The 27,885-nt window shown below is 42.8% G+C and overlaps 1 protein-coding gene across 3 annotated transcripts in view; it reads left to right on the top strand.

Annotated features, from left to right (window-relative positions):
• tspan9a (tetraspanin 9a) overlaps positions 1-25,010 on the top strand; it is a 290,457-nt gene extending 265,447 nt beyond the window's left edge. For all 3 annotated transcript variants that reach the window (XM_029696833.1, XM_029696832.1, XM_029696830.1), the window contains 4 exons: positions 14,978-15,079; positions 15,499-15,630; positions 22,258-22,341; positions 24,408-25,010. In XM_029696833.1, coding sequence (XP_029552693.1) covers positions 14,978-15,079; positions 15,499-15,630; positions 22,258-22,341; positions 24,408-24,479 — 390 coding nt within the window. In that variant the 3' untranslated portion in view covers positions 24,480-25,010. The remainder of the gene's footprint in view (positions 1-14,977; positions 15,080-15,498; positions 15,631-22,257; positions 22,342-24,407) is intronic.
• The last annotated feature ends 2,875 nt before the right edge of the window (positions 25,011-27,885 follow it).

The following is a 27,885-nucleotide window of genomic DNA, read 5'->3' as shown; positions in this document are numbered from 1 at the left end:
CCTCTATCATGGCAATAAAACCAGAGCTGAACCCAAACGCCTCCAAAGTGTGCCATAAATATTGATGTTCAACTCGGTCAAATGCCTTTTCCTGATCAATTGAAATTAGACCAGCATCCAACCCAATAGCCCTAGAGACGTCCAAAAAATCACGAATCAGAGAAATGTTATCCCCTATCTGCCTGCCAGGAACACAGTAGGACTGGTCCGTATGTATGATTTGCCCCATCACCTCCCTCAACCTGTTGGACAAAGCTTTTGACAGGATCTTATAATCAGTGCACAATAAAGCCACCGGCCTCCAGTTCTTCACCTCCCTAGGGTCACCCTTTTTGGGCAGTAGGGTGAGGACAGCCCTTCTGCAGCTTATTGGTAGTAACCCTCCGGTTAAACTATCATTAACTACTGCTAGCCAATCCTCTCCCAACATAGCCCAAAAAGACTTAAAAAAGTCAACGGGAAGCCCATCAATGCCTGGTGCCCTTCCATTTTCCATGCCTTTTAATGCAGTGTATAACTCCTGCAAAGACAATGGTTGCTCAAGCTCAACCTGAGCTTCTGCAGCCACCTGTGGGAGCCCATCAAGGAACTGCTGTGTCACTGTTTTATCCTCTTTGTACTCACACTTGTAGAGCTCAGCATAGAACTCTACTGCCCTCTTTCTAATTTCACTAGGTCTAGTGAGCTCTTGTCCAACAGCTGATTTGAGACAATGAATAATTTTTCTTTGTCCATTCTTTTTCTCTAAACCAAAGAAAAATTTGGATGAGGCATCCATTTCAGAGATTCCCTGAAACTTACTTCTCACCAATGCCCCCTGTGCTCTGATACCCAGCAGGTCTGCCAATGCAGCTTTTTTCCTCTTGAGGGCCTGAGTGTGGCCTCGATCTCCTGTGGTCTCAACCAACGTCATGAGTTCCACTATTTCAGTCTCTAGGGCTTTCATTGATCTGGTGATATCCTTGGTGACATTCCTCGTGTATTGCTTACAGAATTGTTGAATCTGGATTTTCCCTATATCCCACCACTGTTGAAGGGATACAAAACTGGCCTTTTGAGACCTCCACCTCTCCCAGAAAAAACTAAAACATTTCCTGAAGTGAGCATCACTCAATAAAGTTATGTTAAAATGCCAGTATGCGCTTTTAGGTTTTACATCGTTAATGAACACCACCTCTGTTATTAAACAATGATCAGAAAATCCCACTGGGGTTATCACACTTGATTTACAGACATGAGATTGATGCTCAAAACAATAAAACCTATCTAACCTGGCCATAGAGATGGTGTTCTCTCTCACATGCACCCAGGTATACTGCCTTGTGCCTCCATGTTGACTCCGCCAAATGTCACACAGTTCATTTGTTACAATGAGACGTTTTAAAAAAGTCCTTGAGGCTATATGAGGTTCTTTGTGGTTTCTATCTAAATCACTGACTGTGCAGTTAAAATCCCCAGCAATAAATAAATAATCTTCATTGTTACATTTCTCAATGGTATTTGATAATGTCTCTAAAAAGCATACCCTCTCAACTGCCACCACTGGGGCATATACATTTATCAGACACATAGTGATGTTTTCATACCTTACTCTAACTTTTAGTAACCTCCCCTCAACTACCTCTTCAACCTCATATGACAAAGGCAAAAACCCTTTTGAGAACAATATGGCCACACCCCCACTTTTTGTGTTTTTATGACTACACACCACTGTCCCCCCCACTCCTGTTTCCACATAACTTCATTTTCCAAATTACTATGCGTTTCTTGTAGAAAAATTGTCACTTCCCTTTCCCCTAATTAACTCATACACTATGGCTCTTTTTTTAACGTCTCTTGCCCCATTTACATTTAAAGAAGAAATCTTAAAACTGCTCATGGTTGAAGAAAAAAATACAGAGGAAGACCCAGAAACCACATCTCTTTACAGAGTTAAAGCTGCGACTGAACTCTTTCATTTTCTTTAGAATTTACATCACTTATCACTCTCGTTACCACTTTCTTGAGTCTAGCAATTTCAGGGCTTGTCAAACCTCCCCCTGTTATTTTTGACATCAGAAACTTTGCTGATTCAATAAACAATTCACTTTCAGGGAAAAAATCTGTTATATTATAATCCTGCATATATTTCTTCCCTTTTGTCAACTTCAGAAATTGACGTACCTTCCCAATCCCATACCTCCCTTCCTCCCCATTTATCTCACTATTTTGTTGTAACGCATCAGATGACTCACTCTCGCTATCCTCCCCAGAAGAAAACTCCCATCTCTACAACCTGTTTATCTTCAAGTGAATTATCCATCTCTACCTTCCTCTTGGAATTAGACCCTTCCCCACCCCTTACATTCTTCCTCTTACTCCTCGGTACTTTGAAAACAGCTGCTTCCTTTCCCATTATTTCAATCTCCTCTTGACCTCCAATTTCATTTTCCAGCACCACCTCAGCGACGGCAGTCGCAATCTCACCGACTGTTTCCCCTCCCTCTTTGTTCTGATCTACAACAATTGCCCCCATTTCCACACTGCCTTCCTCTCCTACTTTTCCTACCACATCTGCCCACCTTCTCCCTTCCCCTGCACCCTTAGCATGTTCATCCCTTCGCGGTGGTGCGTTAGCTGCACCAGCACTAGAGCTGCTACCGGGCTCTGCGTGCTCATTCTCGGGACAATTACGCACCAAATGCCCCTCTCTTCCACAGCCAAAGCATTTCATTGATTCAGTAGAAGCGTAGAAGACATAATCAAATCCATCAATCTTAAAACTGAATGCTAAATTCAGTTCATCAGTGTCCTTTTTTAAAAATCATATGCACTTGTCTCCTATGAGACACGACGTGCTTCAGCAACGGAGATTTGCATCCAAAAAGAACCTTCTTTATTGTTGATACAATTTGACCATGACGAGATAACTCTCGCTCCAACACTTCATCTCTAACAAATGGTGGCACGTTAGAAAGTATAACTTTCTTTGCCGGATTCATAAGCGGAAATACCGGTGTCTGTGTCTCCCGCAACACAACACCACTCTCAACTATCGTATTCACCTTTTCAATGGAATCTAAGAATATCACTACAGCGCTATTAATCCTTGAGGCTGATTTGATACTATCATACCCAATGATAGCACCCACTGCCAAGCTACATTCTTCCACTGAACACCCGGCCGCAGCAGGAATCTTTACTCCATGTCGCCGACTAAGTTTTTCAAACTCCAAACTTCCGCGAGTGGCCATTGCAACCAGCCCCACTCGCTGGTTGTGCCCTCGCGAAAACCAACCTCAACGATCCCACCACCCCTATACGTGCTTAGTGATATTTAGACAAAATACTCTTAAAACAACTAAACTAATCAACATATATATACACACCAAAACCCAATAGAGTGAAGATAATTCCAGCCGCTCTCACAATCACTCCTGCTTCACGACTCACTCCCAGCATGCACTCCAACGGGAGAGAGAGAGAGAGAGAGACTAAATATTTTATGCCGTGTTAGGCTCTCCCCATCCCCACAAACTCTGCGATCAGAGGAATCGTTAATTTACCAAGGCTATTTGATCTGGAAATCGCAGACATACAGACACTTTGGCAGCATTTGGCAGTCTATTAATAGAGGTTCCAAAATTGAGATTTCGATATTATTAAATCATGAGTGATTATGCTCTAATGTTCATGAAGCTCTTAGAGCATCTTGGAATATGTCAATTTACTGAAGTATGGGAGTACCTTTCTAGCCTGGAATCTAACTGATATGCTACATTTCACCATTGAAACATAGCATATCAGTTTGGATTTCAGGCTAATATCTTCCCCTCCTCCCATGGTTGCTCTGCAGTGGAAGTCTTGCCTCCAGGTATGGCAGAGACTCAGGTACTCCTCTTTCCACTGCAGAGTGCTCTATAAGCAGTGCTCTATACCAGTGCTCTATAAGCAATCACAGGCTTCATCTCTACTCCATTATTCTACTACTGGCCCTGCAATGACCCACCATCTGATTACAGTAGATGGCAAGGCTAGAGACCAGATTACACCCATCCATCTTTAGCGCTGTGACCTCATTCTGGGTGAGCTACTTTAACATATATATATTTCTATTACAAATTTCAAATGTATAATTGCAGCAGTAGGTCCTTTTTTTTACGAAAAATAGCGCCAACCACCCTCCCCACCCACCCCAATCCCACCCTCCTTTCCATCCCAGGGGGAAATACAATTTAAAAATACTATTAATATAAGGTGCATGCATGTTAAATCATGGTTTAAGAAAACAGTGAATGTCTTTGTATCATACATTAAACACAAAATACAGGGTCTAAAGTAAAATATACACATCTGCATAAAAGTAAACTGTTTGGGGCGATTTACTCTACGCTAACGGCTATGCTAGCCAGCTCATTTAGGGAAATGGAGGATGGAGAATCAGGCAGGACGGGGCATTGGTCAAGCCCTAGAGGGTATAGGTGTAGTTGGAGGTTTGGCTGCTCCTGCCTGCACTTGCTAGAAGACCACAACAGCATTTTAAAGCCGAAGAAGCCAAAGAACCATAACACAAGATGATTAATATAAAGCTACTCTAATCTCCCAGGGTTCCCTCTATAGACTGTAGAGTGGAATGGGTCAGGGGTCAGCGCTGGCTGCAGGGGGTCCTGGCTGTGGGCCGATACGCAGGGCAAGAGACCGTAACTTCTACTGTAATTAAGGGTAGATAAATAATGCATGGTTGGGGATTTAGAGTACAGGACTGTAACTCTCCCGACTGATAGCAGAGGGTTCACAAGCCCAAACATTCAAATGCTGTTGTGGTCTTCAAGCAGGAGCAGCCAAACCCTTTTCAATCGCTCCTTGTCCCAGTCCGTAATCCCAACATGTTTCAAGCTGACCACTATTGTCCCTGTTCCCAAGAACTCCAAAGTAACCTTCCTAAATGACAATCACCGTGTAGCACTCACATCTGTAACTAATTATGAAGTGCTTTGAAAGGCTGGTTAAGACACACATCAACACCATCATCCCAGACACCCTGGACCCACTCCAATTCGCATACCGCCCCAACAGATCCACGGATGACGCAATCTCAATCTTCACACTGCCCTCTACCAACTGGACAAGAGGGGAAATAACTATGTGAGAACGCTGTTCAATGTTCAACACTGTAGTCACCTCCAAGCTCATCACCAAGCTCGGGACCCTGGGAGTAAACATCTCCCTCTGCAACAGACTTCCTGACGGGGCGGGCCCCAGGTGGTGAGGGTAGGCAACAACACCTCCGCCTCGCTGATCCTCACCTCAGGAGGCTGAAAAGATTTGGCAAGGGATCCTCAAAAAGTTCTACAGCTGCACCATCGAAAGCATCTTGACTGGCTGCATCACATCTTGGTATGGAAAATGCACCATCCTTGATCGTAAACTGCTGCAGAGGGTATATCACTGTGGGTGAGCTCCCTGCCATCCAGGAACTCTATATTAGGTGGTGCCGGAGGAAGGCCTGAAAAATTGCCAAAGAGTCCAGCCACACAAGCTATAGACTGTTCCCACTGATGGTGTCCGGCAAACAGAACCTGAGCACCAACAGGGTCCGAGACCGCTTCTTACCCCAAGCCATTAGACTGCTAAATAGCCATAAGACTGCTAAACAGTTAATTCATGGTTACCTGGATTACACCTTCATCTGGCTGGCTAGCATAGCCATTAGCATTAGGAAGTGTTTTATGTGGACTGGTGAGTGCGGGGCCCTGGGACCAGTTCCAAACTATGTGACAGATATGGGATGGGACACAGCCTGGGTGATTGTCTTACTGTATGTGAGGACTGGCAAAGGACACTGGGTGATGCACTGGGACAGGTTCCAAACATACAGTAGGACCCAATCTGGTGACAAGTGAGCACTGGAAAGGGGACGCTCAGTCCCAATTCAACCCTTGTGACTGATACCATGGAGGACCCAGCCTGGCAGAGTGTTGTTGTGCCAGCTCTTAGCATGGGCACTCATGCCTGTCTGTCTGTGTCCTAGAGTGTCCCAGGTGGTGTAGCTGTGTCAGCTCTTAGCATGGGCATCGGTGTGTCTCTGTCCTAGAGTGTCCCAGGTGGTGTAGCCTTGTCTCAGTAGCAGACCTGGGTTCAAAAACTATTTGAAATCATTTTAAAATGCTTTATCTGGGCTTAATTGATCTTGCCTGTCTCAATGGAACCAATAGAATAGTAGCAAAAGGGCAAAACCATCTGGCAATTAATGGCAGGCTAGAGCAAACCCTAAAAGTATTTGAAAAAGACTGAATAGTATTTGAACCCAGGTGTGCTCCGTAGCAGCCCTGGCCAGGTAGCAGAGTGTTCAGTGACCTGTGGAAAGAGCATATGCTACAGGAGCAGGTCAGGAGAAACAGGTTGAAGGGATTACGGTAGGATTTGACAGTGGGGATTTGAAAGTGTGGAGCTCTAAGAAATGTTGTCTGATCACAGTTCTCCCTCGGTAAGCATTAAGGCACCTCAAGGCCACAGTAAGCTGAAAGATGTGTGGTAAATACATAAAAAGCTGTTGTAAGCTATTTTCATAGCTCTTTTTATCTTAATGTAACCTCATTTGTCCAGGTTTAGCTAGCTATGTCATTTAGAGTTTTTAATTCTTGTTTTCAATTACCATCTGGTGAAATGACTTGAAAAAGGGCATGTTGTGTGTGTGGGAGCTATCTTTTCTACAAATAAGTAAATTCTGGGGCTGTAATTCCCTGCACCACAAATGAGAAAAGCATGGCATGTAAACATGTCACTTCATGTGTGTAAACATGTCAGGCAATGTGCTCTCAAGTGATCCACCTACATAGGGACCTGTAGAGGGTTCACAGCGAAGCTGTGAAACATATTGTTCATCTTAGATTTTTCCCCCCTTGAAATGGTCAAATAACTCAAGCATAGATTGGTAACTTAGAGGCCATGAGTAACTTGAGGCCATGAGTAACTTGGCACCGATTGGCTTATAGGTGGCGCCGTTATAAGCAGTCTCTCTTAAACCCTCATATCCGCCTCCCCATTAGACCTAGAGACTTCATGCTGCACACATTTGCCTCAAGGACCCATAAAGTCCTTCAGGATAGATTTTCCTCCAAATTCGGTGTGTAGGCCCATGGTACATCTCTAAACTAGGGAGTTTTTCTATATAAATATATAAAAACAGAATATAGCTAAGTAGAGGCAAAATCCTAGTGGAAAACCTGGTTCAGTCTGCTTTCCATCAGACACCGGGAGATTAATTCACCTTTCAGCAAGACAATAACTTAAAACACAAGGACAAATTTACACTGGAGTTCCTGAGTGGCCGAGTGACAGTTTTGACTTAGATCTGCTGGAAAATCTATGGCAAGACTATGGTTGTCTAGTAATGATCAACAACCGATTTGACAGAGCTTGAAGAATTTTTAAAAGAATAATGGGCAAATATTGTACAAAGCTCTTAGAGACTTACCCAGAAATACTCACAGCTGTAATCACTGTCAAGGGTATTTTAACTAGCATGTATTGACTCAGGGGTGTGAATACTTATGTAAATAAGATATTTGTGTATTTCATCTTCAATAAATTTGCAAGCATTTCTAAAAATATGTTTTCACTTTGTCATTATGGGGTATTGTGTGTAGATGGGTGAGAAAAATGTTTTTAATCAATATTGAATTCAGGTTGTAACACAACAAAATGTGGAATAAGTCAAGGGGTATGAATACATTTTTACACTTTAGTCATTTAGCAGACGCTCTTACAGTACTGAAAGCCCTGTATGTAACACTAATGCTCAAAATCATCTGCAATCATAGTCAGAACCAATAGTCAGATTCACTCCAGATGTTGTATTTAGACTCATGATTGCACATAAAGGAAGACAGTTCCTACATGATAGAGCTCTTGCTTTGTTATCCAACTGATCTTGTGTCCTTTCTGTCTGTCATCCTGTGACACCCGTTCATTGCTGTTTGTATATATATTTTTTAAAAATTTTCAAACATTATATTCTACTTATAAAGCATTGACACTAAGAATGTATTCTGACATCTGCTTGCATTCACGTGGCTATCGTGACCCAAGCCCCAGAGAGAGAAAGCCATTGTGTTCCATCACAGAGGAGAAGCATGGTGTTCCATGACAAAGGAGTCAGAGTAGCCAGACATCCCCCCCAGGTCTGTAGGTCATTAGTAGGCAGGGGGTGTTAGTGTTCCTCCCTCTCACACTGGCTGTCTGCAGTGTGACACGTCACAGACATCTAGCAGGGGGCCAGACATCACAGGCCCAGGGCCCCATTCTGACAGCAGTAGTGGCGTGTATTCATGGTTGCCAAGGGAAGCCAGGCTTCCTCAAATGTACCATGAAAAAAAACATAAAATAATTTATCTTTCGTCTCTCTGTGTTTTCAGAATTTTCCTTCAATTTTGTAAGAGGCTGAATGTATCTCACCGGAGAAAGCATCTGAGCGAGCGAAACAGCACCCCTCTGTCTCTGTATTTGCTGGCCATCTATCTGATGCTGTCTGGTCAAAAAGAGTATGACATTGTTGCCGCCCGTAGCGTTGAATGCAAGGGAAGACGGGAAGCATTTGGCCTCCCTTGATTAAAAAAAGCATGCAATAATACCCAATCAGCGTTGAGATTAACTGAGTGAGCTCAACTGGTCCTGGCGCACCAAAAAAAAGTGTCAGCGGGATGCAGTTTGGATTTGGCTTGACTCTTATCACATCAAGAGAAATACGTCATTGACAGAAACAACTTGAATTGTTGCATCTCGTTGTTGTTGTCCTCCAGTGGCTAGCTAGCTAAAATTGTCCCTTTCCTAAATTAGCCATTTATTTATTTTATTTTACCTTTATTTAACTAGGCAAATCAGTTTAGAACAAATTCTTATTTTACAATGACGGCCTACCCTGGCCAAACCCTCCCCTAACCCGGACGACGCTGTGCCAATTGTGCACCGCCCTATGGGACTCCAGATCACGGCCAGTTGTGATACAGCCCGGGATCGAACCAGGGTCTGTAGTGACGCCTCTATCACTGAGATGTAGTGCCTTAGAGATGCAGCGCAACCCGGGAGCCCTAATGCACACAGTAAAAATATAAACAGGTGAAGTTACAGAGTAGGCTACAAAGTGCATCTTCGAATGGCACAACGCATTATTCAAACAGGTCTGGACAGGGTTGTTCTTTACGCATGGATGACGTTGTCTTTATATTGTAATCTTGTACTGTAAATATCCTTTAATAGGCTATAGGCCTAAATAGTACCAAAGGGGAAAGAGTGACATGCTGGGAGAATGACCGTGATTTAGTTTCCTCCAAATCATTGATCAGTGAGTGATAACGGAACCTTGACGATAACCTATAGCAAGACGCATGGTCAAATTATGAAAATGCATGAATAAAAGTGTCAATCGATAAAAACTGCAAAGGAGCACGCATGTAAAGCACATGGCTTTATAAATGAATAAAGTGTCAATCTAAAAGTAGCCTAAAGAGTCCTTCGTATTGAAGCCTACATTATATTGGACAGTGGCCTCGCTCGTGCTTACAGGAAGCTATGCGCCTGTTTGGACATCTTCTGCACTTTATTGATAGCTGGAAAATGCTCAAAGATTCACAGAATAGAATAGAATAAAATTGAGGATTGTATTATAATACCAATGTATAATTTTGAAATCTGATATTTGCAACTGGAATAGACTATTCACCACCCGCCCACCGTTCATTCTGGCTAGATCTAAAGGTACAGGTGATAAATCAGTCAACTACACACTATACCTGGCCATGCACTGAGCTCTTCTACTGCAACTCCATCATAGTCCGTCCCTCATGCATCCCAATACATAGTTCAGTTTAGATTCTGCTATTAAAATCCTTGGCCTTTCTGTAGCCTACAATGTTTTAAAATATTAGATTTTGCGCTGGCATTGGACATGGGAACTGTAGAACACTTTCTCTCATTCGGGATGATATCTCTTCAGAAATATATTTATTTCTATATGCCCATTTTATTCAGAGCTGGACATGGTATCGGATTGTGGCGTCTGATCCATCGGTTTCTAATGAAGACCATGATCTAATTCAACCGTGACGTTTACCATATGCTTTCCTTATCCGTACAAGATGCGTCTTCGACTACCTCCAGAGGTGGTCAGGAAGATCTGATCCCAATCAGATCACAATGTGTCTTTTGATTGTCTACACCTGTCGACAAATGTGGGCCCAATCAGAATGTGGACAGGATCAGGACAACGGCTGGCGTCTCTCTCCCATCCTATTCTGCTGATGCAGGTGGATCTGCAGCTCAAAGGAAGCCAGCAGCGTGCTCCATAATGAGATCGATTTTACACTCTGTCAATGTATCTCCTCCAGATATTCTGTGGATGCATTTTGACAGGTGCTGAGGAAAGTTAATGAGGGATGAGTGACAGGTTTTCTCTAAGAACGGCATAGTTCTGCTATCAGAGAACAATTTTACCGTCAGCATAGACTTACTTGATTCGAGCATGTTATGAGAACTATCTCACACAAAGAAGTGTTTGTATCCATTTCTGCTGCAAAGGGAGAAAAATAGGTCAAAGCAGTGAGAGATCAAGCCTGTCGTTTGTTTCATAGTCATTTCTATGCCTCTCGTTAGCGGTGGTAAAAACTAGATCATTATGTTGCATTTCAAGACATATCGAAGACTCTCACACGTACGATGGAGGGAGGGTGGAAAGAAAGAAAATGGGCTTTTGGGCTCAGAAGATGACTGGTCCCCTGTTCTCTCCTGTGATTGTGTGGCTGTGGGGAGGAGTAATGAGGAGAGAGAGACTCGTGAAGGAGAGGAGACATGGAGATGAGGTTGAGAGAGGCAGAGATAGATTATGGTGCTTTTCATCTCATTTCCCTGCACAATGACAGATATGGCGATGCCTTCACGCTGATGAGGAACAATACAGATACACTGCTCTACTTTGGGAGAAAAAAATGATGATTTGAAATGATGCAAATTTTATTTCAAAAGTTTGGGAGAATTTAAGTGGGTTATGAATAATGAATAATTACTTAGCCTTTTTTTTTGTGAAATTATAATTATCCTGAAAAAGTGAATTCTTCTTTTATGATTAATTCAGCAAATAGTTTATTTACGCCCGTTATGGTAGAGAAATTCTGTGGGTTTTTTCCGCACCGATAACGAATCACCTCTCGAGAAAAATGAGTTCAAAAGTTTTGCTGTGTCTCACTCACTGTGACACTGAATATAAGGGGGTTCTTCTGGTTTTTAAAAAGGGGAATTTAATATTTGAATGTCCTCAGCAAGACCCGAGTGTCATTATAAGTGTTATTCTCCAGCTGCTCAATTCCTGTCATGCCAGAAGTGTATTTTGATGCCTGAACCATAATAATTATCCCCTCTTGCTATACAGCAACCCCCTCTATAATAACAATGTTCAACTTCTCCCAAGTCAGTCTGTTAGTGTTTCATCTAAGAGTGTAGATTAGAGGAGAGGCACACTAGTCTGTTAGTGTTTCATCTAAGAGTGTAGATTAGAGAGGACAGGCACACTGCATCTCCTTCCCAATGGGCACAAACTGGTCAAATCAACGTTGTTTCAACGTAATTTGTCTACATATTGTGACGTGGTATCTAGGTGGAAAATACATTGGATTTGCAAAAAGGAATCAACGTAAACTGTTATTTTATGGGTGTAATGTCTTAATCGAAATTACGGATTGCCTCGTATCCGCTTGTCGGCCCCTCATGCCATAGTTTGTACATCTCAATTGTCAGTAGGAACCACATTTGTTTAAGCAAGTCAGCCATATCAGCTATGTTTTTTTAAAGGCAGTAAATGAGGCTGAATGAACTGTTTCGCTGCCAGACAAGGCTCCACTGATAGCCAGGTGTAGCAGTGGTAAGGTGTTGGGACTCTGCTGTTGGGACTCTGCTGTTGGGACAGCTTTATGTACGCCCTAACAGTTTGTGGGCACCGTTTGTCACAGTTATAGTGCAATTAACGTATTTGTTTAGTTTTGTGTTGTGTAGTGGCTTTGCTGGCAAGCATCCCGCCAATTTTTTTGTTTGTTTGCCCCACCAAGATTTACATGCTAAAATCGCTACTGCCAATGTGCTATCGTGAGAATGATTATTTAGAGATCTCACTGTTGATATCGAAGTCATTCCAAAGGGTAGGTAAAACAGAGCAAATGAAATGTAACCATATTTTCTAAGTCATATACTGTATCATCAATGATACTATTTAGGCGTATATCGCATTTGCAAAGTCATCAACAGCTATTGTTTCAATACAACCCAGGGTTGAACTAAAAACAGACAATACATGTCCTAGGGTTTCAACCTTTGGTTAATTTCTCAATTAATCTTCATGTTAATATTTCAAATGTTAGATTCACGTCACCATCCGAACCAGAAATCTAAGTTAAAGAATAGGACTAAATCAAGTTTGATTTGTTTCGATTTAGTCCTATTCTTTAACTTTGATTCTGAGATGGAGACGTGAATCCAACATATCAGTTATTCATTTGTAGACAAACTGGATATTGAATTGTGTTTGGTTGTCAACGCAACTGAATATCACCAGATGCACTTTAAATAAAGTTTGATTTGATTTAGTCATATTCTTTAACTTAGATTTTTGGTTGAGAAGTGAATCCAGCATATCAAGTATTAATTTGTAGACAAAATGGAATTAAAGCCAGACTAAGTCAATGGTACAAAATATACATCTCCTTCAAATGTTGATATTTTGTTGCATTGACAAGAAAACACAAATCTATATCACTTTTGAAATGCAGTAAATAGCCTATTAACTTGTTGACAAGTTAACAAATTATATGTTTGATTCACGTCTCTAACTAAACCAAAAAAAATTGTTTTGGGATTTTGGTAATTAGGGCCGTTATCTACCAACTTCCCCAGAGTCAGATGAACTCGTGGATACCATTTTTATCTCTGCAGTTTCACGAGCCAAGCGTTAGCAGATACTCATAGACTTCCAGTCATTATGCTAATGCTAGTTATCAATTGCACTGGCACAAGTTAGCAAACTGCATGCAGAGACATACAAATTATATCCACATGTTCCTCTGACTCTGGGGAAGTCGATAAAGGGCCTAATTACCAAAATCCCTAAGTAGTCCTTTAAAGAATAGGATTAAGCCAGTGGCTGAGATGAAACGATCCAAGCATTAGATACATTTCCCTTAAAGGGTCAGTGCAGTCAAAAACGTGATTTTTTTCCTGTATTTGTTTTGTATTTTTGTATCAAAAATGACTGTAAAATCAACAGGAATTCATCGAAAAATGTGTTTTAATTGAGTAAATATATTCCCAATTATTCTCACAAATAAAATGTATGTCTTAATGTAGTCAAACTATGAAATGATTGTTATTTTCAAATATAATTTTTTTGGGGGCTTAGTTGTCAATTTGCAGTTTACAAAATATTATTATCATTTCCCGGCCCCCCAACCATCCTCTCAGACAGAAATCGGCCTGTGGCTGAATCTAGTTGCCTACCCATGCTCTCTAGAGTCTAGACGATCCTGTCCGCCGATTAAGGCTGTGTATGTAAATAAATGTATCAACATGCCCACACGATCAGACTGAGCAGTTCAATGGCAAAAGGAGGCTCGGGGAAATAAATGATATAATATTACATTTGGAGTTATTTTCATGAAATAAACACACACTGATTTATTAGTCATATAGTGATGATTTAATATTTAACATAAAAAAACTGATTTTAAATGTTGATATTTGGTTGAGTCAACCAAATACAATTCGATATGACTTTTGTAAGACAGTAAATAGCCTAAAGTAAAGGTTATCTTACAAACTAATGTAACAGTATTTATTCAACCTTAAAATGAGTAACACATCCATAGCCACATTTTGAGGTTACTGTAATTATGTCTTCCTAATGTAGACCTAATCATAGAAAGCGTGCATCTTCAAGATAGCATTCAAAGGTTGCAGGTCTGTGGAGATCTTTTGCTATAATAATCTGTGCAGAATCTCAAACAGCATCGATCACTTGCAATATGTATTTTCAATGTAATATCAACAGCAATGTACATGTCATTTGGTTGTGATGAGGCACAGTGAGAAAACACATGAAGTATAAATACAAAATATCTGTTTGTTGTGCTTTTAAATGGTTGAAAGCGCAGGAATAACACATTTAGATGACAACTGAATCAAAAATCAGACATTGTTTTTCCATTGGAATTTGGTTGTCCTTTTAGATGGTTGAAAGCATAGTGATAGATAACACATCAGGAATTCAACAACCGTCTGTGTTTTTTTTGTTGCTGTGGGGGAATAAAGGTTCAAGTCTCATTGATCAACGTCTCAACCAAATATTACCCACATTTCCATGTTGAAATGACGTGGTGTACCCAGCGGGTTGTAACTTCCACTGACAGAGTTGGCACGGTTATTGTGCCATTCATGTCAATGGGGGGGGGGCATCTTGTACTTCTACAGAAATGGTGCTTATGCTTTAAGATTTCAATATGAAACAAATTGCCAGTTTTATCTCCTGTAAGACCAGCACGCACTCCTCTTACAGACACAGTATAATTTCTCCGTATAATGACTCCCATCTCTGCAAAACGCCTTCAATCTTCCACGGTAGTTTCCCAGCCCTCTAGGTATTCACTTCTGCTCTGGAACAGCCATGCATAGACTGTATGCAATAATCTCATTAACACGTGTGATGAAATATTTATATCCATTAGAAATGACATGAGCACTGATCATATTGTTAAGATCCAGTCGAGAGGAAAGCGCAAATAGCTACGCCAAAAGGCATATTTAAATGTAGGCTCAGTGGAGGGAATCGAGCGACGTCAATCAAAGTCAAACCTTCAGATTTAACAAAAGATACACGGCATAATCCGATGTGCCTGCCGGATTTCTAGGTCACCTGAAGCCATCTATCTAACCAGGGTTTGTGTGTTGTGTTATCGGTCATCAGGTCAGCGAGAATGCCAAGCAGGACCTGAAGGATGGCTTGTCTCTGTACAACACAGACAACAATGTAGGCCTCAGGAACGCATGGAACATCATCCAAGCAGAGGTATGTAGTATGTGACATTCTACGATCATGACCATTCATGAACAGTCCACTTTCACATGTAAAACAGCAAAATAACTTTCATGTGGACTCAAGTTCACCTCAGGATAGTGCATAAATGCATTTATAGCGAAGCCTTCGCCTGAAACGATTTTTGCTGTAATTACCATGGATGGTTGAAAAATATATTCACCTGCATCTATTAACAGAACAGCCGGTATGGAACATCCATACAGTTTCTTGGAATATGCTATGGGCTCCTTAAGATACATAGGGACAGCATCTTACCGGGAGCGCACATACGTAATTACAATAGACTAACTTACTGCCGTATTTATCAGAATTGTTTTAAGGACTCTTTGGACGCACAGACAGGTAGCACTAACTTCTGCTGTCCCCCTCCGTGTGTGTGTGTCTTGCAGTGGAAGTGTTGTGGGGTGGTAGGGTACACAGATTGGCACGAGGCCCTCAAGGAGAAGGTGGTGCCCGACCGCTGCTGCCAGGAGCACTACCAGGAGTGCGGACGCAACTCCACCAACATGTTCTGGACACGGGTGAGTGGGCGCACTGGACACCAGGCGGGCACAGGGCAGTCACTGTCATGAGATGTGGATCCTCTGGAATAAATTGGAGGCCTATAGGTCATATATTAAACAATCAAATGTTATCAATGTCACAAGCATGGGAAACCAAAGAGCATTTTAACACCAGAAAAGCCAGGCCCTTTGACCCAACAATGTAATAAATACATTTCATATATGGTATCGGGAAAATAATATTTTTTTGTGTTTATGAAGGTCTTGGGTAACATCAGAATATGAAAAAAACATTTTTTTGAACAGAATAGCATTTTCAATAGTTTACGTTACTGTGGCACATGCTCATGTTTGGAGTGCATGGAACAGTGGTTATTCTTGGAAAAAGTTTTATTTGGAAATAGAGCAAAGTTTTATTTGGAAATAGAGCTTATCTCTTTAATTTTGAGAGTTAATTGGCAATGGTAAGGGTTTTGGTAACCTCATAATCTGCTCTTTCTGATAATATATAGAAATCAAAACATCTTACCTGCATGTAACTATGTAGGAGGATTTGAAAAAGTAATTTTTTTGCGCTCCAAAAAAATAAATAAAAAAAATCCTTTTAAATCTGCTTATAACACATTCCGTTTGTGATATCGAAATCATTTTTTACAACATATGTGAGTTAAATAGACTTATAGGAAAAGTCAAGGACGGAGGGTAGCATGACGTACAAATGGACTAACTCGGCTCTTCTAGTGCCAATCGAAGAGTGCACAGATTCTTTCTGCTTAGAAAAAAGGTGTATCTAAAAAAAAGTATATATTTTAAATGACTATACAATAGTTATTTTGCAAGTGTGTTGAGATAAGGATTGTATTGTTTTGAACATCAATTAGATTTTAAGTAGCCTAACATTGCTTACTTTGCATTTTGGTCACCGTGTGAACTTTTGCTTTCATTATGCCTTAAACAGCAGTTTGATTTTACAGCACAAAACTTCAGGGTCTACATGTTCCCTCCATATCTGCACTGCTGTATTTATCACCTCAGGATGGGAGATTCCCAATAAGAGGCGTGCAACCTGTGCCTGAAGATGGGTTTGAGTTCCATGGAAATCTTTGCAATAGAAAGCCCTTTTTCAAATGTTAAGAACAAACTGTTTGTGTTTTTAACTAATAGAAACATCACCATGTGAAGATACTTGTAAATGTGTGTGTATGTATGTATGTACAGTATACTATATATTATAGGTATTTTGTTTTATTAGTTGTATTAATAGTTCTAAAAGTCGTTTTTATTAGTTCTAGGCCTATTAGTAGTTGTACAACAACGTATTATTATTATTATTATTTAATTGCTATTATTATTAGATAATAGTTGGCAATACATTTGCAGAATGGCCACTTGTCTCTCAAATACATCGTTACAGTTCTCTAGCTAGCGAATTTTCGCCATATTAGCATTGACATGAAATCAGTCAAAACACCTCAAAAGAAGATAGGGTATCAATAACATGAGGAAACAAGCTGAAACAAGCCACTTCCAATTCCCCACATGGCAGTTTCTTGTGATTCTTGCTAGCAATCTGGCTATCTAGAATCACAACAACAAGCTCACTTCTGCCCCATTGTTTTCGTGACGTTGTCAGCCAACCCATCTATTGTAACAGCTGAAACTGTCACTAACTTCCCCGCCACATGGTTGTCACTAGTTAACATAGCCACAATGTCATAATTATAATAATACATCATAATAATAATACATTTCATTTGAATAGAGCATTTCATTACAGAGTTGTCTCAAAGCTCTACGGAGGAAAGTTAAATAAAAATGAAAAAGACAGTCTGTAGAAGTGGGTTTTAAGGCCCGTTTTAAAAGTTCTGAGTAATGGAGCAGCTCTCAGATGGTCAATGAGAGTATTCCATAGACGAGGGACACCGGAGCGGAAGGCTCGGCCCCCCCCGTAGTTCAGAGATGTGTTTTAGGAACTGGAGCAGAGAGTGCGAAGTGGCTCGCTGATTGAGGTGGGGCTCAATCCATTCAAGGCTTTAAATACAAGCACAAGAACTTTGAAGTCAATCCTGTAGTTGACCGGTAGCCAGTGGAGTTGGGCCAGGATCTGGGTGATGTGGTTTGACTTCTTGGTCCTGGTCAGGACCCTGGCAGCACTGTTCTGGATTAGTTGGAGCATCTGTAGTGATTTGGCTGGGAGGCCCATCTAACAGCGCATTGCTGTGGTCAATCTGAGAAAATAGGAAGGCGTGGATGAGTTTCTCTGCATTTGGCTGGGAGAGTGATGGACCGGGCAATATTTTTAAGATGGAAAAGCCATGTTTTACATATTTGTTTTATGTGGGCATCGAAGGACAGAGAAGAATCAAACTTGACTCCTAGGTTGGAGATGGCAGAGGACAGACAGGTCTGGCCGTTGATCGTAGGGCAGATGTTTCCAGCACTGGTGACCAGCTGAGGTGTCCAGCAGGTCACAAAGCATAGCGTTACTCAATTATGGCTAAACCCTGCCCATTTCTACAATTTCTCTAATTATTTGATTTTAATATGATTTTAAACCTAACCTTAACTTTAACCACACTGCTAACCTTATGCCTAACCTTAACCTTACATTTCCCACAATTTTGTGGCTGTGGAATCTGACTTTGTGGCTGTGTTATCTAGTGGAAACCCCACCACATGGAGATAGTAGTTTCACGTCTTAATGTCACATGTACAAGTACAGCGAAATGCCTTTCTTACAAGCTCTACCTAACAATGCAATAATCAATAACAATGTAATACTAGAAAAAACATGAGAAATCAGAAGAAATATGAAAGACACAGCAAGTAAGTAAGCGTACTATATACAGGGTCAGTTCCAATACCATATTTACAATGTGCAGGGATACTGGAGTGAAGGAGGTAGATATGTATAGGGGTAAGGTGACTATATACAGAGTCAGTTCAGTACCATATTAACAATGTGCAGGGATACTGGAGTGAAGGAGGTAGATATGTATAGGGGTAAGGTGACTAGGCAACAGGATATAAGATAAACAGAGTAGCAGCAGCTTGTATGTGAGTGGGTGTGCATTTGTGGTGAGCAGTGGTGGTCGGTGCCTTTTAAGATAAGGGAGGACAATCATTTTGTTATGAGCACGGCCTTATTTCTATTGCAGCATATTGGATGACTGTCATTCATATTCCATTCACCCAGCTCAATGTAACATGGATAGGTTTAGGCTACTACATGATACTTTAATTTTCCCCATACCCATCATTAGGTTGCTACCTAGCTTATGAATGCAAGTTTACAACGTACGCTAGGTGCACAGGTCGAGAGAAATTTGAGTAACCAAGATGACAGACATTGACACATTCAATACTGCCTTGCACACTCTTGCCTTTATCTAGCTGATCTAGGGTGTAATCATTAGTCCAACAGTTGCAACGAGAGTTTCTATTGGACAAATTCAGGTATGTTTATCCCCATTTTGTTCCGTTTGCTTCAGTTTAGGAAACGTTTTTCAACAGAATTGATGGAATGAATACACCCCTGATCACATGCAAATATAATTCACCTTCATAGCAGCCACATACATGCAGCATGCAGCATGATCCCTTTGATCATTGTATAATTTAATCTCGCATCTATGCGCTCTCCTCCTCTCACCCTTCGCTTGTGGACTTCAGTGCACAACACATCAGCTGTCTGTGACCGCTACACACAGCCTACATCGCTGTCTCCATATTATAACGTCATAGTCAACATAGCTACTAGAACTAACACGTTAGTAAACCCGCTATAATCATGCAGTACAGTGTACAGTCAGCAAGGAGGTTAGCAGTTACACCGACGGGCCCCGGTGGCAAGAAATTAATACAACCAAACGCTTACCTTGACTTAGCAGAGTTCCAGTGTTGAATAGCCATAGCCAGCTAGCTAACTAACATAGCATCCTTCTCTGTTTGAGCCGGATGTTTGAGTAGGCTAAACTAGCTAGCTGCATTCACAAGCTAAAATATGAAATATACAGTAGCTAACTCTCTCTCTCACTTCTCCTTCATTTTTGAAGAAATTAATTTGTTCAAAACTGTTCAACTATTGTGTTTCTCTCTCTTTGAGTGAACTACTCACCAAATCGTATGCACTGCAGTGCTAGCTAGCTGTACTTTTGCTTTCAGTACTAGATTCATTTTCTGATCCTTTGATTGGGTGGACAACATGTCAGTTCAAGCTGCAAGAGCTCTGATAGGTTGGAGGACGTCCTACGGAAGTTCTGATAATTACTATGCAAATCTATGGAAGGGGTGAGAACCACGAACCTCCTAGGTTTTGTATTGAAGTCAATGTACCCAGAGGAGGACGGAAGCTAACTGTCCTCCGGCTACACCATGGTGCTACCCTACAGAGTGCTGTTAAGGCTACTGTAGATCTTAATTGCAAAACAGTGTGTTTTAATCAATAATTTGGTGACGTGAATATATACTGCTAAAAAAATGAAGGGAACACTTAAACAACGCAATGTAACTCCAAGTCAATCACACTTCTGTGAAATCAAACTGTCCACTTAGGAAGCAACACTGATTGACAATACATTTCACATGCTGTTGTGCAAATGGAATAGACAACAGGTGGAAATTATAGGCAATTAGCAAGACACCCCCAATAAAGGAGTGGTTCTGCAGGTGGAGACCACAGACCACTTCTCAGTTCCTATGCTTCCTGGCTGATGTTTTGGTCACTTTTGAATGCTGGCGGTGCTTTCACTCTAGTGGTAGCATGAGACGGAGTCTACAACCCACACAAGTGGCTCAGGTAGTGCAGCTCATCCAGGATGGCACATCAATGCGAGCTGTGGCAAGAAGGTTTGCTGTGTCTGTCAGCGTAGTGTCCAGAGCATGGAGGTGCTATCAGGAGAGAGGCCAGTACATCAGGAGACGTGGAGGAGGCTGTAGGAGGGCAACAACCCAGCAGCAGGACCGCTACCTCCGCCTTTGTGCAAGGAGGAGCAGGAGAAGCACTGCCAGAGCCCTGCAAAATGACCTCCAGCAGGCCACAAATGTGCATGTGTCTGCTCAAACGGTCAGAAACAGACTCCATGAGGGTGGTATGAGGGCCCGACGTCCACAGGTGGGGGTTGTGCTTACAGCCCAACACCATGCAGGACGTTTGGCATTTGCCAGAGAACACCAAGATTGGCAAATTTGCCACTGGCGCCCTGTGCTCTTCACAGATGAAAGCAGGTTCACACTGAGCACGTGACAGACGTGACAGAGTCTGGAGACGCCATGGAGAACGTTCTGCTGCCTGCAACATCCTCCAGCATGACCGGTTTGGCGGTGGGTCAGTCATGGTGTGGGGTGGCATTTCTTTGGGGGGCCACACAGCCCTCCATGTGCTCGCCAGAGGTAGCCTGACTGCCATTAGGTACCGAGATGAGATCCTCTGACCCCTTGTGAGACCATATGCTGGTGCGGTTGGCCCTGGGTTCCTCCTAATGCAAGACAATGCTAGACCTCATGTGGCTGGAGGGTGTCAGCAGTTCCTGCAAGAGGAAGGCATTGATGCTATGGACTGGCCCGCCCGTTCCCCAGACCTGAATCCAATTGAGCACATCTGGGACATCATGTCTCGCTCCATCCACCAACGTCACGTTGCACCACAGACTGTCCAGTAGTTGGCGGATGCTTTAGTCCAGGTCTGGGAGGAGATCCCTCAGGAGACCATCCGCCACCTCATCAGGAGCATGCCCAGGCGTTGTAGGGAGGTCATACAGGCACGTGGAGGCCACACACACTACTGAGCCTCATTTTGACTTGTTTTAAGGACATTACATCAAAGTTGGATCAGCCTGTAGTGTGGTTTTCCACTTTCATTTTGAGTGTGACTCCAAATCCAGACCTCCATGGGTTGATAAATTGGATTTCCATTGATTATTTTTGTGTGATTTTGTTGTCAGCACATTCAACTATGTAAAGAAAAAAGTATTTAATAAGATTATTTCTTTCATTCAGATCTAGGATATGTTGTTTAAGTGTTCCCTTTATTTTTTTGAGCAGTGTATTTAGTTTAGTTTTATATAGTTTTACATTTAGTAGAGTCTATGGGTTTAACGATTTTCCGGGCCTTCCTTCCACACCGCCTGATACAGATGTCCTGAATGGCAGGGAGCTCGGCCCCAGTGATGTACTGAGCTGTCCGCACCAACCCATGTAGTGCCATGCGATCGATGGCGGTGCTATTGCCATACCAGGCAGTAATGCAGCCAGTCAATATCCTCTCAATGGTACAGCTGTAGAACGTTTTGAGGATTTGAGGGCCCATGCCAAACTTTTTCAACTAGTAGTGACCTGTGAATGAACCAGTGATTGATAACATCTAACAGTACGCATGAAGCAGAGATGATAGCTACAGAAGGGCCACTTCATTGATTTTACTGTGTCTCTTTCTCTCCCCAACAACCTTGTGCGTCCGAAATATTAAATGTCTTGCCATATTCAAAATTGAACGATTCAAAGTGCTTTTCAATTGCTGTTTTTGACAGACCGTTATTTATCTCCATCGAGTGTCTCTTACTATTCTTCCATATTTCCTCCATCCCCCTATTCTATCTTTCTTCTAGTGTCCAATCACACTTCTATTGTTGTCACTCTGTCCCCTAGGGCTGCTATGAGAAGGTGGAGGAGTGGCTCGATGACAACAAGCATCTCATGGGAACCATTGGCATGTGCATCTTGGTAGTGCAGGTAAGCAGCAAGCTCTCTCCATGAAGCGCGCTGTGTGTGTGTGTGTGTGTGTGTGTGTGTGTGTGCTTATGTGTTTGTAACTCCACAGCCACACACTCCCTCTCCCTGTGAGAGATAGGCCAGTAATAAAGTCCATGCTCAGTGGGCGTAGTAGCACCTACACATTCTGCCATACTGAAATATTGAAGATGGTGTCTGGTGCTACCTGGTCCTGTCTGAGGAAATCAAAGCACCTTGGCTCTGTGCCCAACGCTGGAGCTGGAGCCAGACACCAGGAAGTGATATAAGACCTGATAAAGAGATCTCAGCCTGCTGCATCCCTATGTTCCTCCTGTCTGTCCTTCCTGTCTGACTCTTTGTCTACCATAAAGTACCTGTCTAACTATCTTTTTTTCGTGGTGTGTCTCTCTGACTACCCTAAAGCACCTGTCTTCCCAACCTGTCTGCCTCCTTGTCTACCCTTCCTGTCTTGCCTACCTGTCTAACTCCAGCTGCCTCTCTGCTACATGCTCTGTGTCAGAGGCAGGAGAGCCCAAGCTCTTTAACATATAGAAGTAGAGTTGTCACCATGATTTTTGACTGTACCACAGGGCTGGTCTGCGCTCTCTCTGCACACACACATTATCAAATCCCAAACACGCCTGTTGCATGGGGTGTTTTTGAGAGAGGGATAGAAAGAGAGCAGGAGAGAAGTAGAGAAAGAGAGAATGAGAGAGAGATAATGAGGATATATAGAAGGCTGAGTCAGCAGCAGCAGGATAATATACTGTACATAGTTTACTTTTCCTTTGACCTTTGGCCTGACCCCACCACCTAACATTCCCTAGCTCATTACCGAGAGAGTAGTAGAAAAGAGACTCATTAAAGGGCAGTCTGCAGAGAGATGGCCTGTGTGGTCCAGCGGTTAGTGTTGGCACACGTGTATGCCAGTGCCGGCGTGGGTTTGAATCCGGCCCACCGAATGAGTTAATCCAAAGCCTCTGCCCTACAGGTGCATCCCTAATGCAGACATACTGAACAGGGTGTGTGTCTGTGTGTGACAGGGTAGGGTTTGGAGTTTGATCTGTGATGTGTGCTTGGCATTGCTCAAGAGCCTGGTATGATAACTGTTAGCTTTTTTTCACCACACTGTGTTAGATATTAGGTGAGACTGGCAGGAGTTTAAGAAGGTATCCCTAAGCATATGGAGCCAAGTTTGTCTGGAACGAAAGGGAAAGTCAGCAGCAGCTTCCCAGAGGCTAATGCTAATCACAGTAGCAAAATACTTCCTACGGTAGCTAGCTAGCGAACTTCCGGCTACAGTAAGTGTGGTCTGCATGTGTAACTGACCTGGGTTCAAATACTACTTGAAATTATTTCTAATAATTTAGCTGGGCTTGATTGAGCTTTCCTGGCACAATGGAACCAATAGAATAGTCAAAAAAACGTAAACCCCGCCCATATGGCACTCTGGGCAGGCTAACGCTGTTTTTGAAAGATTTCAAATAGTATTTGAACCCAGTTATGTTCTGTAATAAAGAGTTTTACTCACTCCAGTCCTGACTGCTTCAGATAATGGCTTTAGGATCAGCCTCCTGACTTTGATGTGAAAGTAGTCCTACGTATCACAGGCTATTTCTTAATGGAAAACTTCAAAGAATAAACCTTTTTTCGGTGCATCATAATTTACCTCATTGACATAATGTGCTCACTTATCTCACGGTATTTCATCAGTGAGATACAGAGGCATGTTGTTATATTTGATGTTTCAAGACGGCCTGAGAGAGAGGAGGAGGTAGCCAATCTCTATCCCTGGTTTGGAAATAGGAAAATGTGGGTTGTTTTCAAACTCGGCTGGAGGAATTTTCTTCAGTGTCATAAACGCAACACAAGCCCAGAAGCACAAGCAGTGAATGTATTTCACCTAGTGTAGCAGAGTACATAACACAAGAGTTTGCTCACAACACTCAGAACTGGCTGCACTGTACCATTCACTGTGTCCTCTGACTTTGATACAATAACGATAAAACATTTTTATAGAGACTTCCAAAGATAAAATTCATTTTTATCCCTCTCCTTCTCTACAGCTCCTGGGAATGGCGTTCTCCATGACACTGTTCCACCAAATCCACAGAACAGGGAAGAAGTATGACGCTTAGCGTGGGACAGACAGCACACAGGGAAAGGAGCCCCATGTACTGCCTGATGGGATAGACTCTGGATGACCCCCCCCCGTACCTCCTGTATCACAAAGCCTCCTACTCCCCACTCTTCCCAGAAAACCCTTTACAGACTGCAGCTGTGTCACCCTTGTCCTCTTCTCTGTCCACTCCACCATTCATTTGCCAAAGATAAATGGGACTGGAAGATGTCTTATGTCGTCTCTCTCCTGTTCAGAAGTAAATATAAATGATTTGGGCGCTTGGACTAATAGTTTTGCAGGAAGCTTTACTAATGCTCACATCCCCCCTGCAAGACGAAGAAAGCGGTGAAAAGAAAAATTAGATTGTAGTCTCCAGGTTTTCATGGATTTTGTCGTGTTGATGGTTCATGTTAACTTCTTCTTTCCCTTGTAAATGATGAAAGGCTCCGACATGGTATGCTAGTTTTCTACTCCCCGGAACCCTTTTTCATTGAAAATGTCAGACAACATTTTTTTCCCCAATACAGTATGATTTTTTTCTTCTAAATGTATCCTTTATTGCTCCTATGAAATGGAGTGTTTGATATGCTAAGTCAAGACTCTCAAACCCTGTTCCTGGAGAGATACCATCCTGTAGGTTTTCACTCCAACCCTGTTCCTGGAGAGATACCCTCCTGTAGGTTTTCACTCCAACCCTGTTCCTGGAGAGCTACCCTCCTGTAGGTTGTCACTCCAACCCTGTTCCTGGAGAGATACCATCCTGTAGGTTGTCACTCCAACCCTGTTCCTGGAGAGATACCATCCTGTAGGTTTACACTCCAACCCTGTTCCTAGAGAGCTACCCTCCTGTAGGTTGTCACTCCAACCCTGTTCCTGGAGAGCTACCATCCTGTAGGTTTTCACTCCAACCCTGTTCCTGGAGAGATACCCTCCTGTAGGTTGTCACTCCAGCCCTGTTCCTGGAGAGATACCCTCCTGTAGGTTGTCACTCCAACCCTGTTCCTGGAGAGCTACCATCCTGTAGGTTGTCACTCCAACCCTGTTCCTGGAGAGCTACCATCCTGTAGGTTGTCACTCCAACCATCATCTAGTGCACCTGATTCTAATAATTAGCTGGTTTATAAATTTAATCCACTTAATTACAACTGGGGTTGGAGCAAAAACCTACAGGAGGGTAACTCTCCAGAAACAGGGTTGGAGAGCCCTGTGCTAAGTGCTATCTGTTATCAGAGGTGTGGAATGGATGAGATGCACAGGAGGCTGCTGAGGGGAGGACGGCTCATAATAATGGATGGAATGGAGTGAATGGAATGGCATCAAACGAATGGAAACTATGTGTTTGATGTTTTCGATGCCATGCTATTTAATCCGTTCCAGACATTGCGGCCGCCTGTGATGAGATGTGATGATTTGCTGTGGATCAGGGATGGGCAACTCCAGTCCTAGGTGGGCGAACTGGTGTCACACTTTTCTCCTAGCCCTATAGCTAACACACCTGATTAGACTAATTGCATTAATGTAAACTGAAGACTATGGGCGCGTTCCTCTGCCAGATCTTAAAATGCCTGGATAGGTATTTTACGTATCAGCTAACCACATCATATGGTAAAGCAATCTGTCAGTCGATGACACAGTCAATGACGTGGCACGTAATGTCTGAGCAGGTAGCACACGACCCATGATCAGTTGATTATTGGAGTCTGGTGTTAGCAGTGGCTGGGGAAAACGTGTGTCACCAACCAGGCCCCCGAGGACTGGAGTTGCCCATCCTTGCTGTGGATGGTCAGGGGTTGGGATGGGTCATAGGTCAAGGTTATAATGCCATGAGCCCTAAGTGGGTGGTGCCCTGGAGTCAGAGAGGTTTTTCCTGTGATGGAAACAATTACACTTCAGAGGAATCAAGTTAAGAGTGCAGGGCTCTCCAACCCTGTTCCTGGAGAGCTACCCTGTAGGTTTTCGCCTCAACCCTGTTCCTGGAGAGCTACCCTGTAGGTTTTCGCCTCAACCCTGTTCCTGGAGAGCTACCCTGTAGGTTTTCGCCTCAACCCTGTTCCTGGAGAGCTACCCTGTAGGTTTTCGCCTCAACCCTGTTCCTGGAGAGCTACCCTGTAGGTTTTCGCCTCAACCCTGTTCCTGGAGAGCTACCCTGTAGGTTTTCGCCTCAACCCTGTTCCTGGAGAGCTACCCTGTAGGTTTTCGCTCCAACCCTGTTCCTGGAGAGCTACCCTGTAGGTTTTCGCTCAAACCCTGTTCCTGGAGAGCTACCCTGTAGGTTTTTGCTCCAACCCTGTTCCTGGAGAGATACCCTGTAGGTTTTTGCTCCAACCCCAGTTGTAACTGACCTGATTCAGTTTATCAACCAGCTAATTATTAGAATCATCTGCACTAGATTAAGGTTGGAGCGAAAACCTACAGGATGGTAGCTCTCCAGGAATGCCTGAACTCTTTAGTTTTTATTCCCTCTCTTTCTCCATCTCATCCTTTCGCTCTCTCTCTTACTTTTTTCAGAACGGCAGGGGGGAGAGACAAGCTCTTCACAGTACACATTTTCACTGACATTCCTGCTAGACTAAGTGATGATGTGTCTACACCTGTAGTCTGGATGCTGCTGCTGTAGTTTTCAAAGCGCCTCCCCTGCGTCAGTCAGTCACAGAGTGGGTGGAAGGGAGGGAGTCTGATCAAAAGGCGAGGCTGTGGTTCGGATATGGCAACGCGCCCTGTAGGACAAGTCGTTTTACTAGCGCTACAACGGTGGCCTATGTGCGGTTCAACAACAGGAGTCCTGTTTAGTACAAGAACAAGGGTAGGTTTCAGGGTACGTAGATAACTACACTCTAAACTGCTTTGGAGGGCTTTACCAACAGGGTCATGTTCATTAGGCACTAAATGGAACAAAATGGACTGAAACAGTTTAGGACTACCTGGACTTACGATAAGAAAGTCATTTTTGTAGCATAAACATTTTCCTTTGCATGCCCTAATGAACATGGCCCCGTTTTCCTTTAACATGTCAACATGCAGAAGTAGAGGGAACTTAAAGAAGCATTCACCTGCAACCTTCTGCTTGTAGTAATCAATTCATTGACTTATCGTTAACATGAAGGAGGGGAGGTTGGCTGAACTGACTGGATGTTTACTGTACTTTGGGGAATTTGGTTAGAAGTTAGATAATCGGGACCAGAAGTGTCTCAGTTCTAAAATCTCATCCTATAGTTGCAGGAGGGTTAGAGTCTAGGATGCTGCTTGGGATAAGAGGTGTAAGAACTCTGACATTGCTGCTACATGCGGAGGTCGTGTGAAGGATAGAGGAGGCGGTAGGAGGTAAAGGACATTTTGCCAAACGCAGCTAACTCGGAGACACTGCGGCCTAGCCTTCACACTCTGTCTGCATTAAGGATCATCTTCAGGACCATCTAAGGTCA

The sequence above is a fragment of the Salmo trutta genome, chromosome 17 (genome assembly GCF_901001165.1).
Source record: "Salmo trutta chromosome 17, fSalTru1.1, whole genome shotgun sequence".
Lineage (NCBI taxonomy): Eukaryota > Metazoa > Chordata > Actinopteri > Salmoniformes > Salmonidae > Salmo > Salmo trutta.
This window is presented reverse-complemented; position numbering and strand designations above follow the sequence as displayed.